This window comes from Piliocolobus tephrosceles, unplaced genomic scaffold (assembly GCF_002776525.5).
Source record: "Piliocolobus tephrosceles isolate RC106 unplaced genomic scaffold, ASM277652v3 unscaffolded_110, whole genome shotgun sequence".
Lineage (NCBI taxonomy): Eukaryota > Metazoa > Chordata > Mammalia > Primates > Cercopithecidae > Piliocolobus > Piliocolobus tephrosceles.
Genome location: NW_022292088.1, coordinates 619304 through 646747, shown reverse-complemented (window position 1 = coordinate 646747; position 27444 = coordinate 619304). Strand labels below are relative to the sequence as shown.

The 27444-nt window shown below is 41.2% G+C and overlaps 1 protein-coding gene across 1 annotated transcript in view; it reads right to left on the bottom strand.

Moving 5' to 3' along the window:
• The window catches only part of LOC113219872 (E3 ubiquitin-protein ligase UBR1-like), a 158939-nt gene that overhangs the window by 6968 nt on the left and 124527 nt on the right, over window positions 1–27444 (bottom strand). The window contains exons 39-45 of the mRNA XM_026447937.1: window positions 26263–26413; window positions 20387–20474; window positions 15694–15827; window positions 13817–13925; window positions 10431–10487; window positions 6539–6616; window positions 807–977 (exon numbers count right to left, since the gene is read on the bottom strand). Coding sequence (XP_026303722.1) covers window positions 807–977; window positions 6539–6616; window positions 10431–10487; window positions 13817–13925; window positions 15694–15827; window positions 20387–20474; window positions 26263–26413 — 788 coding nt within the window. The remainder of the gene's footprint in view (window positions 1–806; window positions 978–6538; window positions 6617–10430; window positions 10488–13816; window positions 13926–15693; window positions 15828–20386; window positions 20475–26262; window positions 26414–27444) is intronic.

The window sequence follows — 27444 nt, the reverse complement described above, 5'->3', positions numbered from 1 at the left end:
CCACCATGCCTGGCTAATTTTTTTTTTTTTTTTTTTTTCTTTTTTTTTTTGAGGCGGAGTCTTGCTCTGTCGCCCGGACTGGAGTGCAGTGGCCGGATCTCAGCTCACTGCAAGCTCCGCCTCCCGGGTTTACGCCATTCTCCTGCCTCAGCCTCCCGAGTAGCTGGGACTACAGGCGCCCGCCACCTCGCCCGGCTAGTTTTTGTATTTTTAGTAGAGACGGGGTTTCACCGTGTTAGCCAGGATGGTCTCGATCTCCTGACCTCTTGATCCGCCCGTCTCGGCCTCCCAAAGTGCTGGGATTACAGGCTTGAGCCACCGTTACAGAGATGGGGTCTTGTCATGTTGCCCAGGCTGACCTTGAACTACTGACCTCAAGTGATTCTCTTGCCTCAGCCTCCCAAAGTGCTGGGATTAGAGGCATAGGTCACTGTGCCTGGCCTACATGTACCTTTTATTTGTTTATTTTTATTTATTTTAAAGAACCCATCTTCCAGGAAGATTACATTTTAAATATAAGTTTTAGGACTCGAAGTTCTTTCATTATACCTGAGTATTATATAATACCAGAGCAATTAATACAAACTCTATCATATTTAAGATTTTCCATAAATAATGGAAATGTTAACAGAAACCTGTTCTTTTTTCACAGTATCTTCTCAAATGTAATTTCACGTCAGTAACAGGTTAATATTCTAACTTCTGATTGATTATTTACTATCAACACACTGTCCCAACAGTGACCCCCACATTGGATCGAGATTCCTTAAGTTCATCATAAAGCTTCCAGAACACTCACTACTCACTTTAGGAAAACGCAGACTCCGGCTCCACAGTGAAGTGCGTGAAAAATGCAAGCTCCAACCTCTTCCCCATTCACAGTTTCTTGGCAGCAAATGTTCTGAGAACATAGGATAGCCCCACAGAAAAGACAGAGGACAGGATGCTTTCGCTCATCATCTGCAGACCGTGGGCACCTCAAATGGGAAGAAAACATTTAGAAAATGGTGGAAAAACAAAACAAAACAAGTACCATATATCCTGTTAGCAATCAAGCATATTTTCATCACTGACCCCTTTCCAGCAAAGGAAGCTCTTAAAACACAAGGAAACATTGAATTAGCTAATTCCTCTTTAGTATGCCCCCTAAAAGGGCTTCATGGAAAATCTTCCAATTAATCCATAGTAAGACAATCTATATTACATAAATGGTGTGCTGATAATTCTCATACAGTATGGTGGTTGAATATATGCCTTGTGATTGAGATTCACTGATAGACTCCAGTCTTCATCTGACATGCCCAAGTTACAGTTACCTGCCTCCTCTGTATTGGGTTAGTCAAGCTTGTGTCTTCAATGCTGAAGGGATATGACCTTCTAAGTATGCAATTGTTTAAAAGAAAAAAAAATTACATTTTACAGTAAGGGCCCAAACACATCCCCATTTCTTTTTTTCTTTTTTTTTGAGACGGAGTCTTGCTCTGTCACCCAGGTTAGAGTGCAGTGGCATGATCTTGGCTCACTGCAAACTCCACCTCCCCGGTTCAAGCAATTCTCCTGCCTCAGCGTCCTGAGTAGCTGAGACTGAAATGAGAGACTATATAGCCTTTGAGTTGGCCCACCCTTCCATCTGGGAATCACAGTCTTAGGAAGAAAAAAGTGATAGTGCTGACTTGCTTGAGTCAACCAGTGTTTTATGATGAGACCATTTTACATAGTATGCTGGAGGTGTGCTATAATGCCCCACCAAGGGGGATAATGGTTATCTTTTAAAAAGGAGTTTCCCATGCTCCTCCCATCTATGCTGTACATTGAACACAATGGGAAACATCAAATTCCTTAATTTGGAAAGTAGAAGATAAATGTAACCAAAGGAGGAATCCAACTAGCCCCACACTGGGGTCGGAATAAAGAACATCAGAAAGAATCTCCAATAGGGTACTGACAGCTCTTTTTCTGATCCCCCGTTTCTCAGACAGGATTAAAACAAACAAACAAAAAAAAACCAAAACAAACAAAACCCCACCTCTGTCTCCATAGGAGCAGAGGGACTCTCTGCACAGGATGAGAGGACTATTTTCACTTCCAGGAGGTTTCTCCAGAACATAGTTATAGCTCTTTTTGGATAAAGCCAACATCTTTCATCTTTAACACAGGATGGCTGAGTCTGAGTCATTAGCCATCCTACAGAGGAAAGGCGGGGAGGGAGCCTACAGCACACCACTGAGCAGCCACTAGGGATGGTTCCATCTTATGGAAACTGGTGGTGACAATAAAACTGGAAGAGATCATAGGATTGATCTTCATTCTTATGTGAAATCTATAAGTAGTAATATCATCCAGAAGGATCCTCACTGTGATTAATAAAGACCAACACTCTCCTCAGATCCTCCTAGGAGCCAACAACTTGATATTCTTTTTTTTTTGAGACAGGGTCTGGCTCTGTCACCCAGGCTGGAGTGCAGTGGCACAGTCACAGCTCACTGCTCCCTCAACCTCCTTGGTTCAAGTGATCTTCCCTCCTCAGCATCCCGAGTAGCTGAGACTACAGGCACATGCCACCAAGTCTAGCTAATTATTTTGTATTTTTTTGTAAAGACAGGGTCTTGCCATGTTGCCCAGACTGGTCTTGAACTCCCGAGTTCAAGTGATTCACCCACCTCAGCCTCCTAAAGTGCTGGGGTTACAGGCATGAGCCACTGTATTCGGCCAACCTGATATTCTTAATGCCTGGAAGATAATATCTATTCACCAGGCTTTTATGGTAGCAATGTAGCCCCAAGATTAGGAGAATTACTGAATTTAGAGATGGATGCAATCTTTGAAATTAATTAGCTAATTGTTTGAGGGCTGAAAGGTAAAGTGACCATTCCTTTAGATGATTGACTAGAAAGGGAGCTAGTACAGGAAGGTCAATTTTATCCTGTAACAGTGGCTAGGGTATGACCTACTCAAGACCCTATTGGGACAGGTAACTTCCCCAACTTCATGGCTTAATAGTTATAACTAGAAAAGAGAATTTCCTGAGTCATTCTGCAGGGTAGTGATTCTCAGAGCGAGTCAAAGAGGGGCTCTTTAAGATCTCAAATGATCTTTTTTTTTGAGACAGAATCTTACTCTGTTGCCCAGGCTGAACCGTTGCCCAGGCTGAAGTGCAGTGGCGTGATCTCGGCTCACTGCAACCCACGCCTGCAGGTTGAAGTGATTCTCGTGCCTCACCCTCCTGAGTAGCTGCAACTACAGGCATGCGCCGACATACCTGGCTAATATTTTTGTACTTTTAGTAGAGACAGCATTTTGCCATGTAGGCCAGGCTGGTCTCGAACTCTTGGCCTTAAGTGATCCGCCTGCCTCGGCTTCCCAAAATGTTGGAATTACAGGCATAAGCCACTGCGCCTGGCCTCCAAATAACCTTAAACTGGCCAGGTGTGGTGGCTCACGCCTGTAATCCCAGCACTTTGAGAGGCCAAAGCAGGTAGATCACGAGGCCAGGAGTTCAAGACCAGCCTGGCCAAGATGGTGAAACCCTGTCTCTACTAAAACTACAAAAACTAGCCAGGAGGGGTGGCAGGTGCCTGTAATCCCAGCTACTTGGGAGGCTGAGGCAGAGAACTGCTTGAACCCAGAAGGCGGAGGTCAGAATGAGCTGATATCGCACCACTGCACTCCAGCCTGGACAGAGCGAGACTGTCTCAAAAACAAAACAAAACAAATTTAAACTGAACTCCTTTTTTTGGTCCTTCAAATGACAGCAAGTTATTTTACATATGACTAAGGACTACTACATGAAAGCAGTTAATTATGGCTACTAACTGGTATCCTTAAAACAAAATATAAGAGTTATGTGTATTTACTGAGATCTTGAATTTAAGTATTTTACTAAAAAGTCTGGCTGCTGCATAATGCTTAGTAACATTACAAAACTCTTAAAGGAGCCTCGGAATTCTTGAAATTTGGAAAAAGGATGATTACTTACTAGTAAATCAATAAAGTCTTGAATAGGCTTTGTTTTTCAGGCTACCGAGATTCTTGTCTTTTAATTACAAGTTACTACTTGTTTCATGTCATCATTATCAACGTGGTTTGCTATGGGAGGTGATATGATGCCTCCTGAGTATCCAGAATACATAGTTACATCAACAGAAGTTTTGACTTAGTATTTTCAAATACTAAGTCAATGCATTATGATTCAAATATGAAGTATTCACACCCCAATGGTGAAAGCAGATGTGAATATAATTCCTCCATTCAGTGGTATCTCACTGGTGGTGGTCACGATTCATACTACTCAAATAACTGACAACATATTATAGCAAGGTAAGCATAATAAGATACAAAATTATGTTTAAGCTACAGGACATTATTTTATCATGTAGACATATGCTTAGGCTTATGCTCTCTTATAGAGGTAACTAATAGGTAACTCACACACAGCGTTAATAATGAGTACCTGCATATTGTTAACCTATTTTGTTTTCACCAGTCTTTGTTATCATCCAATTCTTTTTCCACTTGAAATGATCAGTGAAAGGGGTGAAAGAGAAAAAAAGTTTGGGAACCACTGCTTTAGAGTGGTTTGATTGAGGTTGGGGGGATGGTGCCAAAAAAGCCCAAGGGGGTGTACTCCACTCTTCAGGCTTGCTTGAACCTGAGTCATGATGCTATTACCTGTTCTGCTGTTTAATGGACTTCCATGTAAGATTTTATTTAATAAGGGTTCTTGTGGCTTGAGAAAAAAAAAAAAAAGATTAAGGAGTAATAGCATAGAAAAGGTAGAGGGGGAGCTCCAGGAATCAGTCACTCTAATCAAACAACTGTTGAGCCAGCAAGAACTGCCTGAAGCAGCTTTTTTTTTCTTTTGAGACACAGTCTCACTCACTCTGTCGCCCAGGCTGGAGTGCAGTGGCATGATCTCAGCTAAGTGCAACTTTTGCATCCTGGGTTCAAGTGATTCTCATGCCTCAGCCGCCCATGTAGCTGGGATTACAGGTGTGCACCACCACGCCTAGCTAAGTTTTGTATTTTTAGCAGAGGCAGAGTTTCACCATGTTGGCCAGGTTAGCCTTGAACTCCTGACCTCAACTGATCTACCCACCGTGGCCTCCCAAAGTGTTGGGATTAGAGGCGTGAGCCACTGTGCCCGGCTTGAAGCAACTATTTTGGAACTCTGGAGCCTGGTGAAATACTTGCAGCATCCAGGGGAATGCTTAATAAAGGAAGCAGCTGGTAAATTTTGGTGAGTTTTGACATTTTGTGTCATGGCTATCTTCCTCTAGGCCCCCCAGTGCCACGGCAGGTAGCCATGGGGATGACGGCTTGTTTTTCTGGTGTGGCTTGCTTGTGTCAGGGTAGACAATAGAGACCTTGTCTTCCAAAAGTTGAGGCTGTATGTTTAGATCACGCTGGTGGTTCACTGAGGCCAGCAAGGATGTGAGAAAAAAGGCACCCTCACACATTGCTGGTTGGGACATAAAATGGCGTAACCACTGTGGAAAACAGTTTGCAGCTCCTCAAAAAGTTAAACACAAAATTACCATATGACTCAGTAATTCCACTCCTGGGCATAGGTCCAAAGGAAATGAAAACTTTATGTCCACAAAGAAACTTGTAGATGAGTATTTTTTTAGTAGCATTATCTGTAATAGTCAAAAGGGGGAAACAACCTAAATGCCCATCTATGGATGAAGGAATAAACAAACTCTTATATATACATACGATGGAATATTATTTAGTCAAAAAAGGAAAAAAGTAATGACACATGCTACGACTTAGATAAATATTAAAAACATGCTAAGTGAAAGAAGCCAGGCACAAAAGGTCACATATTGTATGATTCCTTTCATATAATATATCCAGAATAGGCAAATCCATAGAGACAGAAAGTAGATTACAGATTACCATAGGGTATGGGATGAGGGGAACAGAAGTGATTAGTGAGTACAAGGTGATGAAAAAGTTTGCAAACTAAAGAGGTGGTGATTGTACAAAATTTTGAATACACTAAATGCCACTGAACTGTACACTTTATCATGGCTCATTGCATGATTTCCCCTCAACTTAAAAAAAATTGACAACCATTGTTATCAAGGATACTCAGAGGTCACTGTTAAAAAAGGAAATTTGTGGCCAGGTACAGTGGCTCATGCCTGTAATCCCAACACTTTGGGAGGCCAGTGGGTAGGATGATCACTTCAGCCCAGGAGTTCGAGACCAGCCTGGGTAACATATCGAAACCTTGTCTCTGTGAAAAATCAAAAACATTAGCAGGGCATGGTGGTGCCTGCCTGTAGTTTCACTACCTGGGAGGCTGAGGTGCGAAGAGCCCAGGAGTTTGAGGCTGCAGTGAGCTGTGGTCAAATCACTGCACTCCAGCCTGGATAACAGAGCAAGACTCTGTCTAAACAAACAAACAAACAAACAAAACCCAAACCAAAACAAACAAAAACAAAGAAGTGTGTGAGTTATGGCGTATATCAACTGCAAGTTCAGAAAATGATTTAAAATTATACACATATATATACACACACATTCTCCTTACCTGAAATGAGAAGCTTGATTCAGGAGGCAGCTATAGTCATCAGGAAGCTCTATCAAACTATTTCTTTTTCTAGGGTACCTACAATGTAATTTAAAAGGCAATTTTATTTTAGAGTAAATAAACCCAGATCAAAAACTACCCAAGGTGATAGAAGGAAGAATGTCTTAAAAATAACAAAACGGGCTGGGTGTGGTGGCTCACGCCTGTAATCCCAGCACTTTGGGAGCCTGAGGTGGGCGAATCACAAGGTCAGGAGATCAAGACCATCCTGGCTAACACAGTGAAACCCCATCTCTACTAAAAATACAAAAAATTAGCTGGGCATGGTGGTGGGCGCCTGTAGTCCCAGCTACTGGGGAGGCTGAGGCAGGAGAATGGTGTGAACTCGGGAGGTGGAGCTTGCAGCGAGCCAAGACTGCGCCACCGCAGTCTAGCCTGGGCGGCAGAGTGAGATTCCGTCTCAAAAAAAAAAAAAAAAGAAAGGACCTACACTTGCAATTCAAATTAATTCCCATTGTTGACCTGACCAAATCCAAACTTCTCAGTCTATAATTCCAAATCTTTCATCAGCTGAATTCCTTTCCAAACTTAACTTCCACTAGTTTCTAGGATGAAACTGTTCTAGCTAGATTTCTATACTGTATAGGAAAGTAACATCAAATAGTAGTTAAGAACACAGACTTTGAAATTAGATCTGGTTACAAATCCTAAATTCCCTGACACTTCACAAGTCTTTGAACCTAAGCCTGTATTTCCCTGTCTGTAAACTAGGGATAAAATATACCATACTCCAATCATGGGGCCACCATCAAAATCAGGTTCTGGGAAGGGAGGGAGAGAAATATTACATTAAATGAACGTATCAATTAAAAGGTTCATATTGATTTAAGAAATGTTAAATTAAATATGAATATTAGCATTAAGGAAACACACACAGCAGGTAAGGACTAAATGAGATACTGAAGTAAAACACAATATACTGGCCGGGCGCGGTGGCTCAAGCCTGTAATCCCAGCACTTTGGGAGGCCGAGACGGGCGGGTCACGAGGTCAGGAGATCGAGACCATCCTGGCTGACACGGTGAAACCCCGTCTCTACTAAAAAATACAAAAAAACTAGCCGGGCGAAGTGGCGGGCGCCTGTGGTCCCAGCTACTCGGGAGGCTGAGGCAGGAGAATGGCGTGAACCCGGGAGGCGGAGCTTGCAGTGAGCTGAGATCCGGCCACAGTACTCCAGCCCGGGCGACAGAGCGAGACTCCGCCTCAAAAAAAAAAAAAAAAAAACACAATATACTTAGTACTTAATACATGCTTGCAAATGTTACTCATTCTCACCAAACTAGATACAATAAAAGCCTTGCTTGCATATATTGGGGAAGATCATCTGAATAACGTGAAATTCTCTCCTCAAACCTCAATCAATCAATCAATCAATTTATTTATTTATTGAAGGCAGAGTCTCACTCTATCCCCCAGGCTGGAGTGCAATGGTACAATCTCAGCTCACTGCAACATCTGCCTCCTGGGTTCAAGCGATTCTCATGCCTCAGCCTCCCGAGTAGCTGGGATTACAGGCGCCTGCCACCATGCCCGGCTAATTTTTGTATTTTTAGTAGAGACGGGGTTTCATCACATTGGTCAGGCTGGTCTTGAACTCCTGACCTCAGGTGATCCGCCCACCTCGGCCTCCCAAAGTGCTGGGATTACAGGTGTGAGCCACGGCACCTGGCCCCAATCAATTTAAATTCTGTAATTCTTTTCATCTTCAACTCAGTTGTCTATATTTAGTGCAACCATAACATTTATTTGAAAAACCCAGACACTTTTTTGTTTGTGTTTTTAGAGACAGTGTTCACTCTGTTGCCCAGGCTGGCCCTGAACTCCTGGGCTCAAGCAATACTCCTGTCTCAGGCTCCTGAGTACAGGTGCATGCTACTGTGCCTGGCTTAAATTTTATAATTATTTCTATACTCAGCTAAAAATGATCTCTAAGACTAACCTTGCCTCATTAACAATCTTTTCCTCTTTAAATTTCTATAGCACTAATGGTATATTCCATATATCATTATACTTTATGTTATAATGTCTTAAGTTTTTTTTTTTTTTTTTTTTTTTTGAGACGGAGTCTTGCTCTGTCGCTCGGGCTGGAGTGCAGTGGCCGGATCTCAGCTCACTGCAAGCTCCACCTCCCGGGTTTACGCCATTCTCCTGCCTCAGCCTCCGGAGTAGCTGGGACTACAGGCGCCCGCCACCTCGCCCGGCTAGTTTTTTGTATTTTTAGTAGAGACGGGGTTTCACCGTGTTAGCCAGGATGGTCTCGATCTCCTGACCTTGTGATCCGCCCGTCTCGGCCTCCCAAAGTGCTGGGATTACAGGCTTGAGCCACCGCGCCCGGCCAATGTCTTAAGTTTTATGTTGATAACTAGATTGTAGATTACTCATGACCAAAAGCTATGTTACCTCTTTTAAATTTTCCAGAGTATTTCAGTACCATGCTGGGTAAATAGCAGCTGTATAAAAGGTATACAGTGAATTGAAATAAAGGAAAAATTTTGTGAGATTAACAGTCCAAAAATATGTATTCATATCTTAAACTTCTCTTGTTTCTCTACTCGAAGATCTTTTCTTTTCTTTTCTTTTCTTTTTTTTTTTTGAGACAGAGTCTTGCTCTGTTGCCCAGGCTGGAGTGCAGTGGCCGGATCTCAGCTCACTGCAAGCTCCGCCTCCTGGGTTTACGCCATTCTCCTGCCTCAGCCTCCTGAGTAGCTGGGACTACAGGCGCCCGCCACCTCGCCCGGCTAGTTTTATTTGTATTTTTTAGTAGAGATGGGTTTTCATCGTGTTAGCCAGGATGGTCTCGATCTCCTGACCTCGTGATCCGCCCGTCTCGGCCTCCCAAATTGCTGGGATTACAGGCTTGAGCCACCACGCCCAGCCAGATCTTTTCTTATGAGTGACTCCTGCTGCATCTGAGCACAGGTCTGAATCTGTCATCACTAAATCTCTAAAGATGTGCTACAAGTGAAAGCAGCACATGCACATGCACATGCACAATGGAGGTGAAAGGAGTTCCAGAGTGGCAGAAGATGACAAAAGAAGGCAAATGTATACTGTCTTCACGTTTGCTTTATCCACAGGAAAATGGTATTAGTGTTGGTATTTAAAGCCAGGAGTCAATTCCTCCACTTGTTTATAGATGTGATTCAAGGGAATAAAATTAGACACCGTATACAATACCAGACAGGCCCTGGGAGGGGATACAAAGAAGATAAGCGTGCAGTTCTTATTGGTCAGTTATTCTGGGTGCAAATAAGTGGACACTTATGAGAGAGAATATATTAGGGGAGGCTTCATGGAGGAGGAGGTGGCATTTAAATTAGTGCTTAAGAAAGAGGTAGATTTTGTTAGAGCCATAACTTAAGGGAGACAGGAGGGCTAAGGAAAAGTTTTTGGGATAGTTTCTAAGGACATAGATAGGAAGGAAAAAGGATATAGTTCTATGTATATCTTGCTTTATTCTTAAAAAAAAAAAAAAAATCAAAACCAAAAGTGGCTTATAGAAATACTGTAAACCACCACCTTCTGAAGTTAAATACCAGCAGCTCCATGATGCCTCCTCCACCTTTGCCTTTTGACAGGCATGTGCTAGCTTAAAAAAGATTCTCTCAAGAGGACCTGCGGGCTTCTAATAATCTAAGAGGAAAAGGACAGTCATTCCAAGAAAAAAACATTTGTAGGAAGAATCTGATTTCTGGCAAAGACCTAACAGAAGTCAGGAACACTGTACTGAGTGAGAATGAAGAAAGCAGACTAGAAAGCATGCTCAAGAAACCAACTACTTTAGGAAACACAACTTGTGGATGAGGGAGAAAGGATTAAGCAGTGAAACCAACCTGACCACGGTGTTTTTTTGCTTCAAACAGTTTAGTAAGGCGGGATCTGCACACCACCTGTATGTGGAGCCAAGAGAAAAGACAAATGGATTATCACAGCTTCAGTGCATGATTTGTCAACAAGCCATTGTTGTCTTCTTTTTTTTTTTTTTTTTTTGAGATGGAGTCTCACGCTTTCGCCCAGGCTGGAGTGCAGTGGCAGCAATCTCAGCTCACTGCTTCTGCCTCCTAGGTTCAAGCAATTCTCCTGCCTCAGCCTCCCAAGTATCTGGCGCCCGCCACCACACCTGGCTAGTTTTTGTATTTTTAGCAGAGATGAAGTTTCCCGTGTTGGCCAGGCTGGTCTCAAACACCTGACCTCAAGTGATCTGCCCGCCTCAGCCTCCCAAAGTGCTGGGATTACAAACGTGAGCCACTGTGCCCAGCCTTGCCATTCTCTTCAATTCTTTCTGCCCTTTCTTTCTATATTTCCCTTTCTTTTTTTTTTGAGATGGAGTATTGCTCTTGTCGCCCAGGCTGGAGTGCAGTGGTGATCTCCAGTCACTGCAACCTCCATCTCCCAGGTTGAAGTGATTCTCCTGCCTCAGCCTCCTCAGTAGCTGGGACTACAGGCACGTACCACCATGCCCAGTTAAATTTTTAGTAGAGACAGTATTTTTATTTTTTAAATAAATTAATATTTTAAAAATATTTTTAAAATAAAATTTATTTTTAAAATAAATATTTTAGTATTTTTTAGTAGAGACAGGGCTTCACCACGTTAGCTGGGCTGGTCTCAAACTCCTGAACTCAGGTGATCAGCCTGCCTTGGTTTCCCAAAGTGCTGAGATTACATACATATGAGCCACTGTGCAGCTTATGTTCCTCTTTTCATTTCTTTTTAGATGGAGTCTCGCTCTGTCGCCCAGGCTGGAGTGCAATGGCATGATCTCGGCTCACTGCAACTTCTACCTCCCAGGTTCAAGCGATTCTCCTGCCTCAGTCTCCCGAGTAGCTGGGATTACAAGGCATGTGCCACCACACCCAGCTAATTTCTATATTTCTTTTTTTTTAATAGAGACAGGGTTTCACATCTTGCTGGCCAGGCTAGTCTTGAACTCTTGACCTCAGGTGATTCGCCTGCCTTGGCCTCCCAAAGTGCTGGGATTACAGGTGTGAGCCACTGTGCTCGGCCCTATGTTCCTCTCTCTATACTTATCCTTTTTGTTTTTTTTGAGATAGAGTCTACCTCTATTGCCCAGACTGGAGTGCAATGGTGTGGTCTTGGCTCACTGCAACCTTCGCCTCCAGAGTTCAAGCAATTCTCCTGCCTCAGCCTCTCGAGTAGCTGGGACTACAGACATGCGCCAGCATCCCCAGCTAAATTTTTTTTGGATTTTTAGTAGAAATGGGGTTTCACTATGTTGGCCAGGCTGGTCTCAAACTCCTGACCTCGTGATCCACCCGCCTAAGCCTTCCAAAGTGCTGGGATTATAGGTGTGAGTCACTGCGCCTGGCCTTATATTTATCTTTTTATATTTATCATTTTGCCCCTTTTCTTCTCCCTTTCTTTCTTCTCTTTCTTTGTTGTGTCTAATTATTTTTCCTTCTCTTATTCATTTATTTTTTAAAGACTATATCAACCAAGGTCTTACTGGAAAAACAGAAATCATTCTAAGTATTTAAACAAGAGAGAATTTAACAGGAGTTGGTAATAAAAGTGACGAAAGGGCTGAGAAATCAACCATGAGACAAAAAGGCAAGGCAAACTAAAGATCACCACTACCCTAGGCTGGAGGAACAAAAGGAAACAGTGGTATCATGGAGCCCAGAGGCTACGGACACTAGTGGATGCTGGAATTGCAGTAGGCTTGTCTGGTGGGAACTGGAGCCAGACAAGAGCTGCAGTCACCACCAGAGATGCCCCACAAGACAGAGAGAGGTAGCCTGAACTGGGGCCTCTCTCTTTTTTTTTTTTTTTGGAGACGGAGTCTTGCTCCATCACCCAGGCTGGAGTGCAGTGGTGAGATCTCAGCTCACTGCAACCTCTGCCTCCTGGGTTCCAGCGATTCTCCTGCCTCAGCCTCCCGAGTAGCTGGGATTACAGGTACCTGCCACCACGCCTGGCTAATTTTTGTATTTTCAGTAGAGACAGGGTTTCACCACGTTAGCCAGGCTGGTCTCAAACTCCTGACCTCAGGTGATCTACCTGCCTTGAAATCCCAAAGTGCTGGGATTACACGCATGAGCCACTGCGCCTGGCCAATATTGGGGCTTCCCTTTCTCCTGGCCACCCAAATCTTGCCAGTGCCTCCCCTCCCACTGGCTGAACCCATGTAGAAGCCAGCTGACAAGGTGGAATGGGAAATTCCCAGGGTCATTTTCCTGCAACACAGGGCAGAGGATGAGAAAAGACTTTCAGACAAGGAGGGTCTGGAAAGATACAGACGGCAAGGACTTCCTGTTTCAAAGTGTGAGTTTCTAATACTTGACTAAACTAGAACAGCAATTAAAACTCATGTACTCCAAGAATATAAAAGTAAAATTAGTTCAACCTTGTACTTAACACAAAGCGTGATGCTGATTTTCTTAATTCATTTTGATCACACGAGAGATCAGAATATCTCAAGAGAAATGAGGAAGCAAAGAAAAGAACCCAACACAGAGAACCACTGCACAAGAAGGGTGGTAGGAGACAGAAGCCAACATTCACACAAATACTGACTTCGGTATTAAAAAAAAGATAATGATTAAAGAAAAAGATAGAAAGTAAGGCGAATAAAGGAAATGATGGGCAAGAAAAGTAATACAGTGAGAGCTGATTATAAGAATGACGGAAAATGGTGCAGGCAAAGATAGGGTAAGGAGATTGGAGGTTATGAGCGTTGATAATGAACAAGAGGGCCATTATCATGGGCCTCTATAATGGGGTAGAAAGTTTTTCTGAAAGAGGGACACATTTCTCTCTTGGAAGTTTAACTGAAGTATTTTTTTTGATCTACCAAATGACCTTCCTTCTTTTCTCAGTCACTCTCCTGATACATGTGCTACCATATGAGATGTGCTCCTATTTTGGATACAGCTCCAATTTGGGTTCTTTTGATACTAATTGTGACTTTATGCCTGCTAGCAAAATCCCCATCCCCCACCCCAAATTTAAAACAGATGAGACACCAGCTGCGGGGAAAGCAAATAAAAATGACAGTTACAGTGGAGTAAGCAGAAATTCCACCTGCCTATGGCTGTTGATCTTATCCCCACTTCTTAAGTGTGTAACTTAGGAATCTCCTATACTTTTGCCACCCCTTTAATCAATGCTAATCAAACTAAAAGCTTTGCAAGTAATTGTAATTTTAAAATTTCAAATTGTATAATAACCCAACGACGATATTTTACCCCCATAGTACCTCTGGAGCAAGGGTCTTACAGTATCCCAATATTCCTGGAAGAGCAGGAACAAATTTGTAGGTAAAGACAGATAGCTACAGAGTGCACTGTACTCTCCTTCTGCAGAATCTGCAAGAGAATAAAAATACATTTAATAAGCACATTATTCTTACCTGGTCAGTCTGTTATTAGAGTTTCTTCACTGTTTATGCTCATTTCTATACTCTCCTTGTAGAGGGTATATTGCTTATTCTATAAAACTATGGGTGGCAAATAAGTCACAGTGATTTTTTTAAAAACATAAATTGTATTGAGTCACTCTCCTGATCAGATGGCTCTAATGTGTAAACCACACTTAGTATAAAATACAAGGTCCCTATGGTGGCCCAAAGGCCCTGTGCGAGCTGCCCCTAATTGCTGCTTAGACCTCATCTCCTGTTACCCTCCCCTTAGGCTTCAGCCATACTCATCTCTCTGCAATTCTGTGATTACATCAAACAAAGCTTTGACATTTATAACTTCTTCTACTTAGGAATATTCTTCCTTCAACTGTCTGTCCAACTCAACCCCATCTATGCAGCTGTTTGCTCCATGTCTCCTCACATAGAAGCATTCTATGAAAACTAGCTCGGAGAGTTCCCCACTCTGGCCCCAATACCCTCTCTATCCCTGAACTGCTTCATTCTGCCTTGCAACATTTATCAGCATTTGACATTACATTATATATATATTTCTCTAGTTGTTTATAATTGGATTCTTCCCAATAAAAAGGACTTTATTTCACTCACAACTGTACTGTAGCACCCATGAGATAAATACATGACTTTTTTGTATGTGAGCAAACAACAGATCTGTGCTGGCAATTACTTGGAAAGCGGACTCCTATTTTATAAAAGACCATGAAAAATCTAGATCAGATAAACCCTACTGAACTGAGTTCAAGATAAAGAAGTTGATAGCCGGTAACGGTAACCTGGTCAGCTTATTCTCAAAGGACAAAAGGAAGAATCTCTGAGCAGTTTTGATGACTCTTCCAAAATCATATAAACATTCTGATTTTTACCCATACAAAGCCACAGGAAGGCTTCCCTACTTTGGTCTAGATTTAGAGGCAAGTAAATGAGAAGGTGATCCTCCTGCTTAAATATACATGGCCTCAGTTGGTTCCAGTAGGCCTTTCCTAGCAGCACTTTCATTCTTTAATGTAGTTACATGTACTTTTTTTTTTTTTGAGACAGTCTTGCTCTGTCGCCCAGGCTGGAGTGCAGTGGTGCAATCTCCGCTCACTGCAACCTCCGCCTCCTGGGTTCCAGTGATTTTCCCACCTCAGCATCCCGAGTAGCTGTGATTACAGGCATATGCCACCATGCCCAGCTAATTTTTTTGTATTTTTAGTAGAGACGGGGTTTCACCACGTTGGACTGGCTGGTTTTGAACTCCTGACTTCAAGTGATCCACCCACCTCGGCCTCCCAAAATGTTGGGATTATAGGCGTGAGCCACCACACCTGGCCTCTATGTCCACAATTTAAATAACAGAGTATACAGTAAAGTCTTCCTCCTATAGCCAAACAGTTCTCTTCTCTAAAGACAACCAATGTTTCTAATTTCTTGTATAGCCTATCAGTTATATTCTGCATGTAGGTATTTTATAAGTTCAAGCACATAACCTATACATAGATAGGAGCTAAGAGTAGGTCTTGCAGATTCAAAAGCTAACAGACTTTTTGGCCTCACCTTTAACCTACACCAGGGCTCATGTTTGAAGTGAACATACATGAAAGAAATGGGGAGAGGAAAAGTGGTTTTGTCTGCTTTAACCTTGTATTCATGAGCTTGAAGGTAACAACAAAGAAAATCTCCCATTTTCCACTCCGTGATTTCATTTTTCTACTTACTGGTATGCAGGTCCTCAGGCGGAGTTACCCCAAGTAAATAGTGGAAAAATAATGCAGCACAGCGAAGATAAGGGGTGATGCCATTCTTCAGTGAGACCCACAAATACCAGCCAGGGATACTACACCCAATGCAGCTAAGAGACAATAATTCCAGAAGAGAACAGAACACGCATCAGACTAAAGTCCTAGATTTAAACATATCCCCCTTTTCAAATGCAAAGTTAAACATTTAGGTAATTTATTATCCATGCAATTTTTAAATATTTAAAAGAAAATACAATCCCAGCAACTCTGGGAGGCCAAGGCAGGCGGATCACCTGACGTCAAGAGTTCAACCAGCCTGGCCAACATGGCAAAACCCCAGTCTCTACTGAAAGTACAAAAATTAGCCGGGCGTGGTGGCGGGCACCTGTGATCCCAGCTACTCGAGAGGCTGAGGCGGGAGAACTGCTTGAACCCAGGAGGTGGAGGCTGCAGTGAGCTGAAATTGTGCCACTGCACTCTAGCCTGGGCAACAGAGCGAGACGCCAACTAAAAAAAAAAAAAAAAAAATTTGAGTAGCTAATAGTTTCAGTGTTCAAATCTCCTAATAATTTCCTCAAGAAAATCACAAATCTTACATTTTTTACCACGTGGATTTTTAAGGCAAGGAACTACTCTTTTTTTTCCTAGGTGGCAATAAAAAACAAAAGCAAAACAAAAACAAAGAGGCAACCAAAAAATCTACTTTAAAGGAGCTTGACTCTAAAATAGGTATACTCTTTATTTTTAAATTTTTATTATTACTATTTTTTGAGATGGAGTCTTGCTCTGTCACCCAGGCTGGAGTGCAGTGGCGTGATCTGGGCTCACTGCAACCTCAGTTTCCCAGGTTCAAGTGATTCTGCTGCCTGAGCCTCCTGAGTATCTGGGACTACAGGCACACGTCACCACGCCTAATTTTTTGTATTTTTAGTGGAGACGGGGGTCTCACCATGTTGGCAGGATGGTCTCGAACTCCTGACCTCAGGTGATCTGCCTGCCTCAGCCTCCCAAAGTGCTGGGATTACAGGTGTGAATCACCATGCTCAACTAGTTTTTTTTTTTTTTTTTTTAAGTAGAGACAAGGTCTCACTATCTTGCTCAGGCTGATCTCGAACTCCTGGGCTCAAGCAATCTGACTATCTCAGTCTCCCAAAGTGCTGAGATTATGGGTATAAGCCACCATGACTGGCCTAAAATAAAGTATATTCTTCAACATAAAACTTAAAGGTAACTAAATCTTCCTTTTTTTTTTTGGTTTGTTTATATTAAAACCTTGTAAAGAAATGTGGAGGAAAAAAATTTATCAATAACTAACCAAAGCAACTTGTTAGCTAAAACAAAATTAATAATTTCCTGGTTTCTATATTAAGATTGACTAATGATGTGTATGGCAGTTAAACTATTCTGTATGATACTGTAAAGTGAACCTTATGTAAATTATGAACTTGAGTGAATCATAGTGTATTAATATTGGTTAGTCAATTGTAACACATGGTACCTCTCTAATGCAAGGTATTAATAATACAGGAACTGGTAGGTGGAGGGAGCAAATGGCGACTTTTTATACTTCCTGCACAATTTTTTTTTTTTTTTTGAGACGGAGTCTCGCTCTGTCGCCTGGGCTGGAGTGCAGTGGCCGGATCTCAGCTCACTGCAAGCTCCGCCTCCCAGGTTTATGCCATTCTCCTGCCTCAGCCTCTGAGTAGCTGGGACTACAGGCGCCCGCCACCTCGCCTGGCTAGTTTTTTGTATTTTTTAGTAGAGATGGGGTTTCACCGTATTAGCCAGGATGGTCTCGATCTCCTGACCTCGTGATCCGCCCGTCTCGGCCTCCCAAAGTGCTGGGATTACAGGCTTGAGCCACCGCGCCCGGCCCACAATTTTTCTGTAAACTTAAAATGCCTCTAAAAAACAAAATCTATTAACTTAAAAAAAATAAAAAAGACTGGTAAAGACGACTGATGAGGGGAACTTGGTAGCAGATGTAGTTCAGCAGAGTACGCCCATCGTACTCCTACTATAACCTCTACACAAAGGTTAAATATATATAAGATTTTAAATATATATTATGAATATATGTATAAATTATATATGTATTACATAACTATGTTACACAATATATGTACATATTGCATGTTATGTATGTATTACATGCATATTAAAATACAAATGCCAATGTATTTTCCATATTACTCATAAGAGCCTTAACCTGTAACTACATGCAAGCACTGAGTGCGTCAATTGTATGGATCACTGTAAAAGGACAATCTGTTTTCCATTTTCTACATTTATTTTAATTCTAAATACTCCTTTTGTTAAAATCCAATCATCTTTTGGCTATGCTTCCAGACCAGTTTACAAAAGTAAAGATGTGTTGACTTGTTTCAGTCTCAGAAACAAGTGGGTAGCTGTTATTCCAACCTACTATCTTTTAGTTCAAAGTAAAATCATCAAAATAAGTTTTCTTCACTGTAAGCCTATCCTGTAGCAAACAAAGTCATGCTAAAAGCCCTTAACAGATTTTTTTTTTTTTTTAATCGAGAGACAGGGTCTTGTTATGTTGCCCAGGGTGGTCTCAAACTCCTGGGCTCAAGTGATCCTCCTGCCTCAGCCTCTAAAAGTGTTGGGATTACATGCATGAACCATTGCACCTAGCTTCATAACTGATTATTATTATTATTTTTTATTATACTTTAAGTTCTGGGATACATGTGCAGAATGTGCAGGTTTGTTACATAGGTATACATGTGCCATGGTAGTAGTTTGCTAGTACCCATCAACCTGTCATCTACATTAGGTATTTTTCCTAATGCTATCCCTCCCCCTTTCCCCCAGCCCCTGACAGGCCCTGGTGTGTGATGGTCCCCTCCCTGTGCCCATGTGTTCTCACTGCTCAACTCCTACTTATGAGTGAGAACATGCGGCATTTGGCTTTCTGTTCTTGTGTTAGTTTGCTGAGAATGATGGTTTCCAGCTTCATCCATGTCCCTGCAAAAGACGTGAATTCATTCTTTTTCATGGCTGCATAGTATTCCATGGTGTGTATATGCCACATTTTCTTTATCCAGTCTAACATTGATAGGCATTTGGGTTGGTTCCAAGTCTTTCCTATTGTGAATGGTGCTGCAATAAACATATGTGTGCATGTGTCTTTACAGCAGCATGATTTATAATCTTTTGGGTATATACCTAGTAATGGGATTGCTGGGTCAAAGGGTATTTCTAGTTCTAGATCCTTGAGGAATCACCACAATGTCTTCCACAATGGTTGAACTAATTCACACTCCCATCAAGAGCGTAAATGTGTTCCCATTTCTCCACATCCTCTCCAGCATCTGTTGTTTCCTGACTTTTTAATGATCGCCATTCTAACTGGTGTGAAATGGTATCTCATTGAGGTTTTGATTTTCATTTCTCTAATGACCAGTGATGATGAGCTTTTTTGTGTTTGTTGGTCGCATAAATGTCTTCTTGTGAAAATTGTCTGTTCATATCCTTCACCCACTTTCTGACAGAGTTGTTTGTTTTTTTCTTGTAAATTTGTTTAGGTTACTTGTAGATTCTGGATATTAGCCCTTTGTCAGATGGATAGATTGCAAAAATTTTTTCCTGTTCTGTAGGTTGCCTGTTCACTCTGATGATAGTTTCTTTTGCTGTGCAGTTGCTCTGTAGTTTAATTAGATCCCATTTGTCCATTTTGCCTTTTGTTGCAATTGTTTTTGGTGTTTTAGTCACGAAGTCTTTGCCCATGTCTATGTCTTGAATGGCCCAAAAACTCCCAAAGCTGATAAGCAACTTCAGCAAAGTCTCAGGATACGAAATCAATGTGCAAAAATCACAAGCATTCCTATCCACCAATAATAGACAAACAGGGAGCCAAATCATGAGCAAACTCCCATTCACAATTGCTACAAACAGAATACCTCGGAATACAACTTACAAGAGATGTGAAGGACTTAATTCAAGGAGAACTACAAACCACTGCTCAAGGAAATAAGAGAGTACACAAACAAATGGAAAAACATTCCATGTTCATAGATAGGAAGAATCAATATGGTGAAAACAGCCGTACTGCTCAAAGTAATTTATAGATTCAGTGCCATCCCCATCAAGCTACCACTGACTTTCTTCACAGAATCAGGAAAAACTACTTTAAATTTCACATGGAATCAAGAAAGAGCCTGTATAGCCAAGACAATCCTAAGCAAAAAGAACAAAGCTAGAGGTATCACACTACCTGACTTCAAACTACATTACAAGGCCACAGTAACCAAAACAGCATGGTACTGGTACAAAACAGATATATAGACCAATGGAACAGAACAGAGGCCTCAGAAATAACACCACACATCTACAACCATCTGATCTTTGACAAACCTAACAAAAACAAGCAATGGGGAAAGGATTCCCTATTTAATAAATGGTGTTGTCTAGCCATATGCAGAAAACTGAAACTAGATACCTTCCTTACACTTTATACAAAAATTAACTCAGGATGGATTAAAGATTTAAATGTAAGACCTAAAACCATAAAAACCCCAGAAGAAAACCTAGGGAATAACTGATTATTTTTAAACTAGAATTTAAATGATTCAAGTGTTACATTGCCAAACAACTGAACAAGAAATTAAATTACTACAATAGACTGAACTAATGGATTTTTACTCACCCACTTGTATATTGAGAAATTTCTGCAAAAAAAGAAGATGCAGAACGAGCCTCTTCACTGTCTTCTTGAACCTGAGCAAGGGGTACGCCTGAAAAAGAAATTCTGCAAGATGAATTATGTATTTGCTATTCAGTTTATAAATTATACTTTAATTTCATGGTTCCAAGATAATACACAATATAAATTCATTCAACTGAGGTTTTTGCTTTTTTTTTTTTTTTTTTTTTGAGACAGAGTTTCGCTCTTGTTGCCCAGGCTGGAGTGCAATGGCACAATCTTGGCTCACTGCAACCTCCGCCTTCTGGATTTAAGCAATTCTCCTACCTCAGCCTCCAGAGTAGCTGGGAACTACAGGTGTGTGCCACCATGCCCAGCTAATTTTGTATTTTTAATAGGGACGGGGTTTTACCATGTTGGTCAGGCTGGTCTTGAATTCCTGACCTCAAGTGATCCACCCGCTTCATCCTTCCAAAGTGCTGGAATTACAGGCATGAGCCACTGTGCCCAGCCCCACCTGCTTTTAATCTAAGTAGCTGATGCTGAATATTAAAGTTGTTAGGTAAACTTTATCTATATATTAGCTGGAGAAACAAACAGGGCAGAATCACTGAACATGGATGTTTAATATTTACTTGCTAAACATGTAAATACTTCCTCATAACATGACCATGGAAATAAATTGTTATCAACCTGCTTTGGTTTCCTAGGAATCTTAGGCAGCAGATAGAAATTCAACCTCTAGAAAGGGAAGTAGGTGTCTGTCCTGCCTTTATGCTCAAGCAAAGGGTCCCATAAAGAGAACTTTATGAGGTTATTTTCCTCCATCAACCTATCCTTAAGAAGGACCATCCTAAACCTTTCCAGCAACTGTCAACTTTCCCACTTACATTAAGGCTCTGGATAAGCTACATAAGTTCCCTGAACTTCAGAATTACTGTATTAAAATTGATATAGAAATGTCTACCTTGTAGTTTGCTGAGAGGTATAGTTACAGCACATTTGAGTATTGCTCTGTTGTTTTAAAAATGCTTTTATGTATTAATTCATCTGGAAGGTCACAATTCAAGTTGCCCTCAGTAATTTTATCATATCTGAATGAACACTGCTAGTCCTTTTCATTTTCCAAATAACATCTCTTTATTCCTATACTTTTAAAAAACACATCATGAATTCATACTGATTTTTTCAATTCAAATGTAAGAGAGTTCAATAATTCTAAGGGATTCTTTATAAATTTGAGGTAAATTTTACATGCAATTAAATGCACAAATATCAAGTGCTCTATTTGATAATGAGTTGGACAAATGCATACACCCATAAAATAAGATTTTTATTTTTTAATTAATACACTTTATTTTTTAAGAGAAGTTTTAGATTCACAGCAAAATTGAGCAGAAAGTACAGAGGATTTCCTCTGTCTCTCTGCACATACAACATCCCCCACCTATCAACATTCGGCACCAGTGTTGTACGCTTGTTATAATCAATGAGCCTACACTGCCACATCATTATCACCCAAAGTCCACAGTTTACATTAGGGTTCATTCTTGGTGTTTACATTCTATCAGTTTGGACAGATGTGTAATAATGACACGTATGCACCACTGTAGTATTTTTCAGAACAGTTTCACTGCCTTAAAAATCCTCTATGCTGTGCCTATTCAGCTCTCCCCCAACACCCTTACCCCTGGCAATCACTGATCTTTTTACTGACTCTATAGTTTTGCCTTCTCTAGAGTGTTATATCGTTGGATTAATATAGTATACAACCTTTTCAAATTGAGTTATTTTAGCTAGTCATAGGCATTTAAGTTTTGTCTATCGTTTCATCTCGATAACTCATTTGTTTTTTATTTTTTTGAGATGGAGTCTCGCTCTGTCACCCAGGCTGGAGTGCAGTGGTGCAGTCTTGGCTTACTGCAACCTCTGCTTCCTGGGTTCCAGCGATTTTCCTGCTTCAGCCTCCTGAGTGGCTGGGATTACAGATGTGCATCACCATGCCCGGCTAATTTTTGTATTTATTTAGTGGAGATGGGATTTCACCATGTTGGCCAGGCTAGTCTTGAATTCCTGACCTTAGGTGATCCACACATCTTGGCCTCCCAAAGTGCTGAGATTACAGGTATAAATCACTGTGCCCGGCTGATAACTCATTTCTTTTTAGCACTGAATAATATTTCCACTCTCTGGATATAGTGTAATTTATTTATCCACTCACCTATTGAAGGATGTCTTGGTTGCTTGCAAGTTTTGGCAATTATGAATAAAGCTGCTATAAACATCCTTGTGCACAGTTTTGTGTGAACTTCAGTTTTCAATTCATTTGGGTAAATATAAGAAGCATGACTGCTGGGTCACATGGTAAGAGTATATTTAGTTTTGTGAGAAACTGTCAAGCTGTCTTCCAAAGTGACTGTACCATTTTGCATCCCCATCAGCAACAAATGAGAGTTCCTGTTGCTCCACATACTTGCCAGCATTTGGTGGTGTCAGTGTTTTAGATTTTGGCAATTCTAATAGGTGTATAGTGGTATCTCATTGTTTTAACTTGCAATTCCCTAATGGCATATAGATGTTGAACATTACGATCACTTATCATCTGTACATCTTCTGTGGTGAGGTGTCTTTTCAAGTGTTTTGGCCACTTTATTTTTTAGAGACAGGATCTTGCTATGTTGCCCAGGGTAGTCTCAAACTCCTGGGCTCAAGCAATCTTCCTACCTTGGCCTCCTAAAGCGTTGGGATTACAGGCATGAGCTATCGCACCTGGCTCATTGCCCCGTTTTTTTTGTTTGTGTTTTTTTTTTGAGACCAAGTCTCATTCCGTTGCCAGGTTGGAGTGCAGTGGCATGATATCAGCTCACTGCAATCTATGCCTCCTGGGTTCAACTGATTCTTATCTCTCAGCTTCTCAAGTAGCTGGGACTATAGGTGTGCACAACCACACCAGGCTAATTTTGGTATTTTTAGTACAGACAGGTATTCATCATGTTGGTCAGGGTGGTCTCAGACTCCTGGCTGAAGTGATCTGCCCATCTTGGCCTCCCAAAGTGCTGGGATTACAGGCATAAACCACGGCACCCAGCCTCATTGCCCATTTTAAAATTGGGTTGTTTGTTTTCTTATTGTTGAATGTTAAGAATTCTTTGTATACTTTGGATAACAGTCCTTTATCAGAAGTGTTTTTTGCAATACTTTTTCCCAGACTGTGGCTTGTCTCTCATTCTCTTGACATTGTCTTTCAGTGCATAAGTTTTTAATTTTATTGTAAGAAGTCCAGCCTATCAATTATTTCTCTCACAGATTATGCCTTTGGTTTTATATCTAAAAAGTCATCTCCATACCTAAGGTCATCTAGGTTTTCTCCTATGTTATCTTGTAGGAGTTTAATAGTTTTGCATTTTACATTTAGGTCTATGATCTATTTTGAATTAATTTTTGTGAAGGGTGTAAAGTCTGTGTCTAGATTCATTTTATTGGACATACATGTCTACTTGTTCCAACACCATTTGCTGAAAAGAATGCCTTTCATCCTTTGCTCAAATGTCAAAGATCAGTTGACTACATTTATGTGGGTCTGTATCTGGGCTCTCTTTTATATTTTATTGATCTATTTGTCTAATCTTTTGCCAACCACACTGTCTTTATTACTGTAGCTTTATAGTAAGTCTTAAGGTTGGGTAGTATCAGCCCCTCAACTTTCTTCTCCTCCAATACTGAGCTGGCTATTCTAGGACTTTTGTCTTTCCATATAAACTTTATTTATTTATGTACTTGTTTGTTTACTTATTACTTACTTTCTGATTGACTGGGTCTTGCTCTATTGCCTGGCCTGGACTGCAGTGGTGCAATCCCAGCTCACTGAAGCCTTGACTTCCTGGGCTACAGCAATCCTTCCACATCAGCCTCCCAAATGGCTGGGACTATAGGCGTGTGCCACCATGCCCAGCAAATTTTCTTATTTTTTCTTAGAGATAGAGTCTCACTATGTTGCCCAGGCTCAAACTCCTCCCAAAGGGCTGGGATTACAGGCATGAGCCACTGGGCATGGCTCACATAAACTTTAGAATCAGCTTGTTGATATCCACAACAATAACCTGCATGGATTTTCATCGGGAGGCTGGAGTACAGTGGCATGATCTAGGCTCACTGCAATCTCCGCCTCCTGGGTTAAAGCGATTCTCCTGCCTCAGCCTCCCAATTAGCTGGGATTACAGATGCCTGCCACCACGTCAGCTGATTTTTGTATTTTTAGTAGAGACAGGATTTCACAATGTTGGTCAGGCTGGTCTCGAACTCCTGACCTCAGGTGATCCACCTGCCTCAGCCTCCCAAAGAGCTGGGATTATAGGCATAAGTCACCACCCGGCCTCTATTGTCTCTTTTATAAAACACATAAGCAAAAATGTATATAAACACACATATGCATAAAATACCTTACAGAAAAATGCTATGCTATAACCACTATTCTGTACCTTACTTTTTAAACTTATTGTATCACAAAGATCAATTCATATCAGATCTTGTTCACTACTTTTTAAAACTGCATAGAATTTCATTATATGGTACATCATAGGTAATTCAACGAATTCCCCATTGATGGACAGCTCAATTATTTCTCTTTTTTTGATATCCCAAAAATAACACAATAAATAATGTCGTGCTTGCATCATTTCATATTTTTGCTGGTAAAGCTTTGGGATAAATTCCTAGAAATGAAGTTGGTGTACCATAGGGTAAATGCACATGTACTTTTGCCATATTTTATTCTGACATCACTTGAATTATGTTCGTCCTCTAGATTATCTGATTCTTCAGTAGCCCTTATTGGTCACTGGTATCCAGGACCAGATTTTGCTTTGGGTTTTTTTTTCTTCTTTTTTAAAGAGATGAGGTCTTGTTCTGTTGCCCAGGCTGGAGTGCCATGGTGCAATCACAGCTCTCTGCAGCCTCAAACTCCTGGGCTCAAGTGATCCTCCCACCTCAGACTCTCAAGTAGCAGGGACTACAGGCGCCCACCAGTATGCCCAACTAACAACAACAACAAAAAATCTGTAGAGATGAGGGTCTCACCATCTTGCGCAAGCTGGTCTTGAACTCCTGAGCTTAAGGGATCCTCCTGCCTTGGCCTCCCAAAGTACTGGGATTACAGGCATGAATCACTGCATCCAGCCCCTAGACTTTGCTTCCTATTAAAACCCAGACTCTAAAAGAACAACTGTATTATCATTCCATAATGTTGTATTACTCGTGTATCTTCAAATGAACATTAATTCAAAAGACATTTAATGAGTGTTTACTGAGTTTAACAAAGGTTACTAGATACTTGCAGCTTTAAAGGGAAGATGTTGAAATTTCATTGTTTCCTATCATCAAGAAACTTACACTGAGGACAAAGGAGCAGAGAGACAGAAGAAACAGGGAAAGGAGCAGAACAACAATAAGATATAACCACAAATAACTATAAAACAAGATACTAATGATAAATGCTACAAGGGGAAGAAAGTACTATCATTCTAGCTGAAGGAATTAAGAATGGTTTTAGGGACCTCTTTATCAAAATGTTGAAAAACTCATGTAGGGCCAGACCTCGAGGACGAGGAATTTGAAAAAGATGGAAAAGCAGGTTCAAGTGGTCTCCCTGCATATCTGCAGAGCAGTTGCTAACTAGGTAGTTTCACCTAATTATCTTTTTCACAGCTTATTCTACCTTTCCTTGCTTAAACAGTATCCATTAAAAAACAGATGAATAATCATTCAACAAAAAACATAACACAGAACCTAGAAATACATTATATAATCACAAACATAATTAATTTTGCCAGGAAAGCATGGCAAAATGTTATTCACAGTCAACACCCCGATGAAAACCTTACCTGTGTCTATTGTAAGTAGTATCTGAAGCATGTGTGCCATGGTGATCAAATGGAAGAGATAAAGGTGGTTATAGGAAGAACTAACTGAAGAAGGCTGCAGATCAACAGTTTCATCCCAATACAAGGATGGGAATGCTAACACAGCACCCACCTATGAGAGAAAAATGGACATCAACATGGGTAATGATAAAAGACTAACATAAATTAATGTCATAAGTAAATGTGAAGCGCATCAGATGCTATACTGTTTGTGTGTGTGTTTTTTAATAAACACCATATTTTTCTTTTTTTCTTTTCTTTTTTTTTTTTTGAGACGGAGTCACGCTCTGTCGCCCAGGCTGGAGTGCAGTGGCCGGATCTTGGCTCACTGCAAGCTCCGCCTCCTGGGTTTACGCCATTCTCCTGCCTCAGCCTCCCCAGTAGCTGGGACTATAGGCGCCCGCCACCTCGCCCGGCTAGTTTTTTGTATTTTTTAGTAGAGATGGGGTTTCACCGTGTTAGCCAGGATGGTCTCGATCTCCTGACCTCGTGATCTGCCCATCTCGGCCTCCCAAAGTGCTGGGATTACAGGCTTGAGCCACCGTGCCTGGACTACAGGAGTTCTTAAAACAATACTGACACAGAGGCCCCACCCTGGTCTAACCAAATGAAAATCTCTTGGGGTAGGGCCCAGTTAATAGCATTCTTTTCAAAGTCCCCCAGGAGATTCTAAAAGACAGTCAGGGTTGATGACCACTGGGTAGAGGCCTAGATAATGAGGCATGAGGATGCTGGCTAACCCTGCATCCATAAACTCCATGCTCCCAATCTCAATACTGTTTTCTCTACAGAACTTGGTTTGAAGGAATGAGATCATCACAGGAATGGAAGATCTCTGCAAAAAACTAAGGGCAGTTGCCATCCATCCATAGGTGTTTTGAGGAAGCCTAGATATACCCATGGTCTGGTCCTTATCATCAAATAATTAATGATTTTAAGAGAGCTCACACAGTTATTGACTGTATATCATGTATACAACTTAAGAAAAAGGCCAGAAGGGGAGCATAATATGAATTAGAAAAGGCTTGTCTGTACAGACACCCACTAATGTAATCAACCAGGAAAAGACCTATTACAAATTCTAGTGCTTTTCTTTTTTTTTTTTAAATGAATTTGATGGTCTCCATCAAATCTGTACCTATT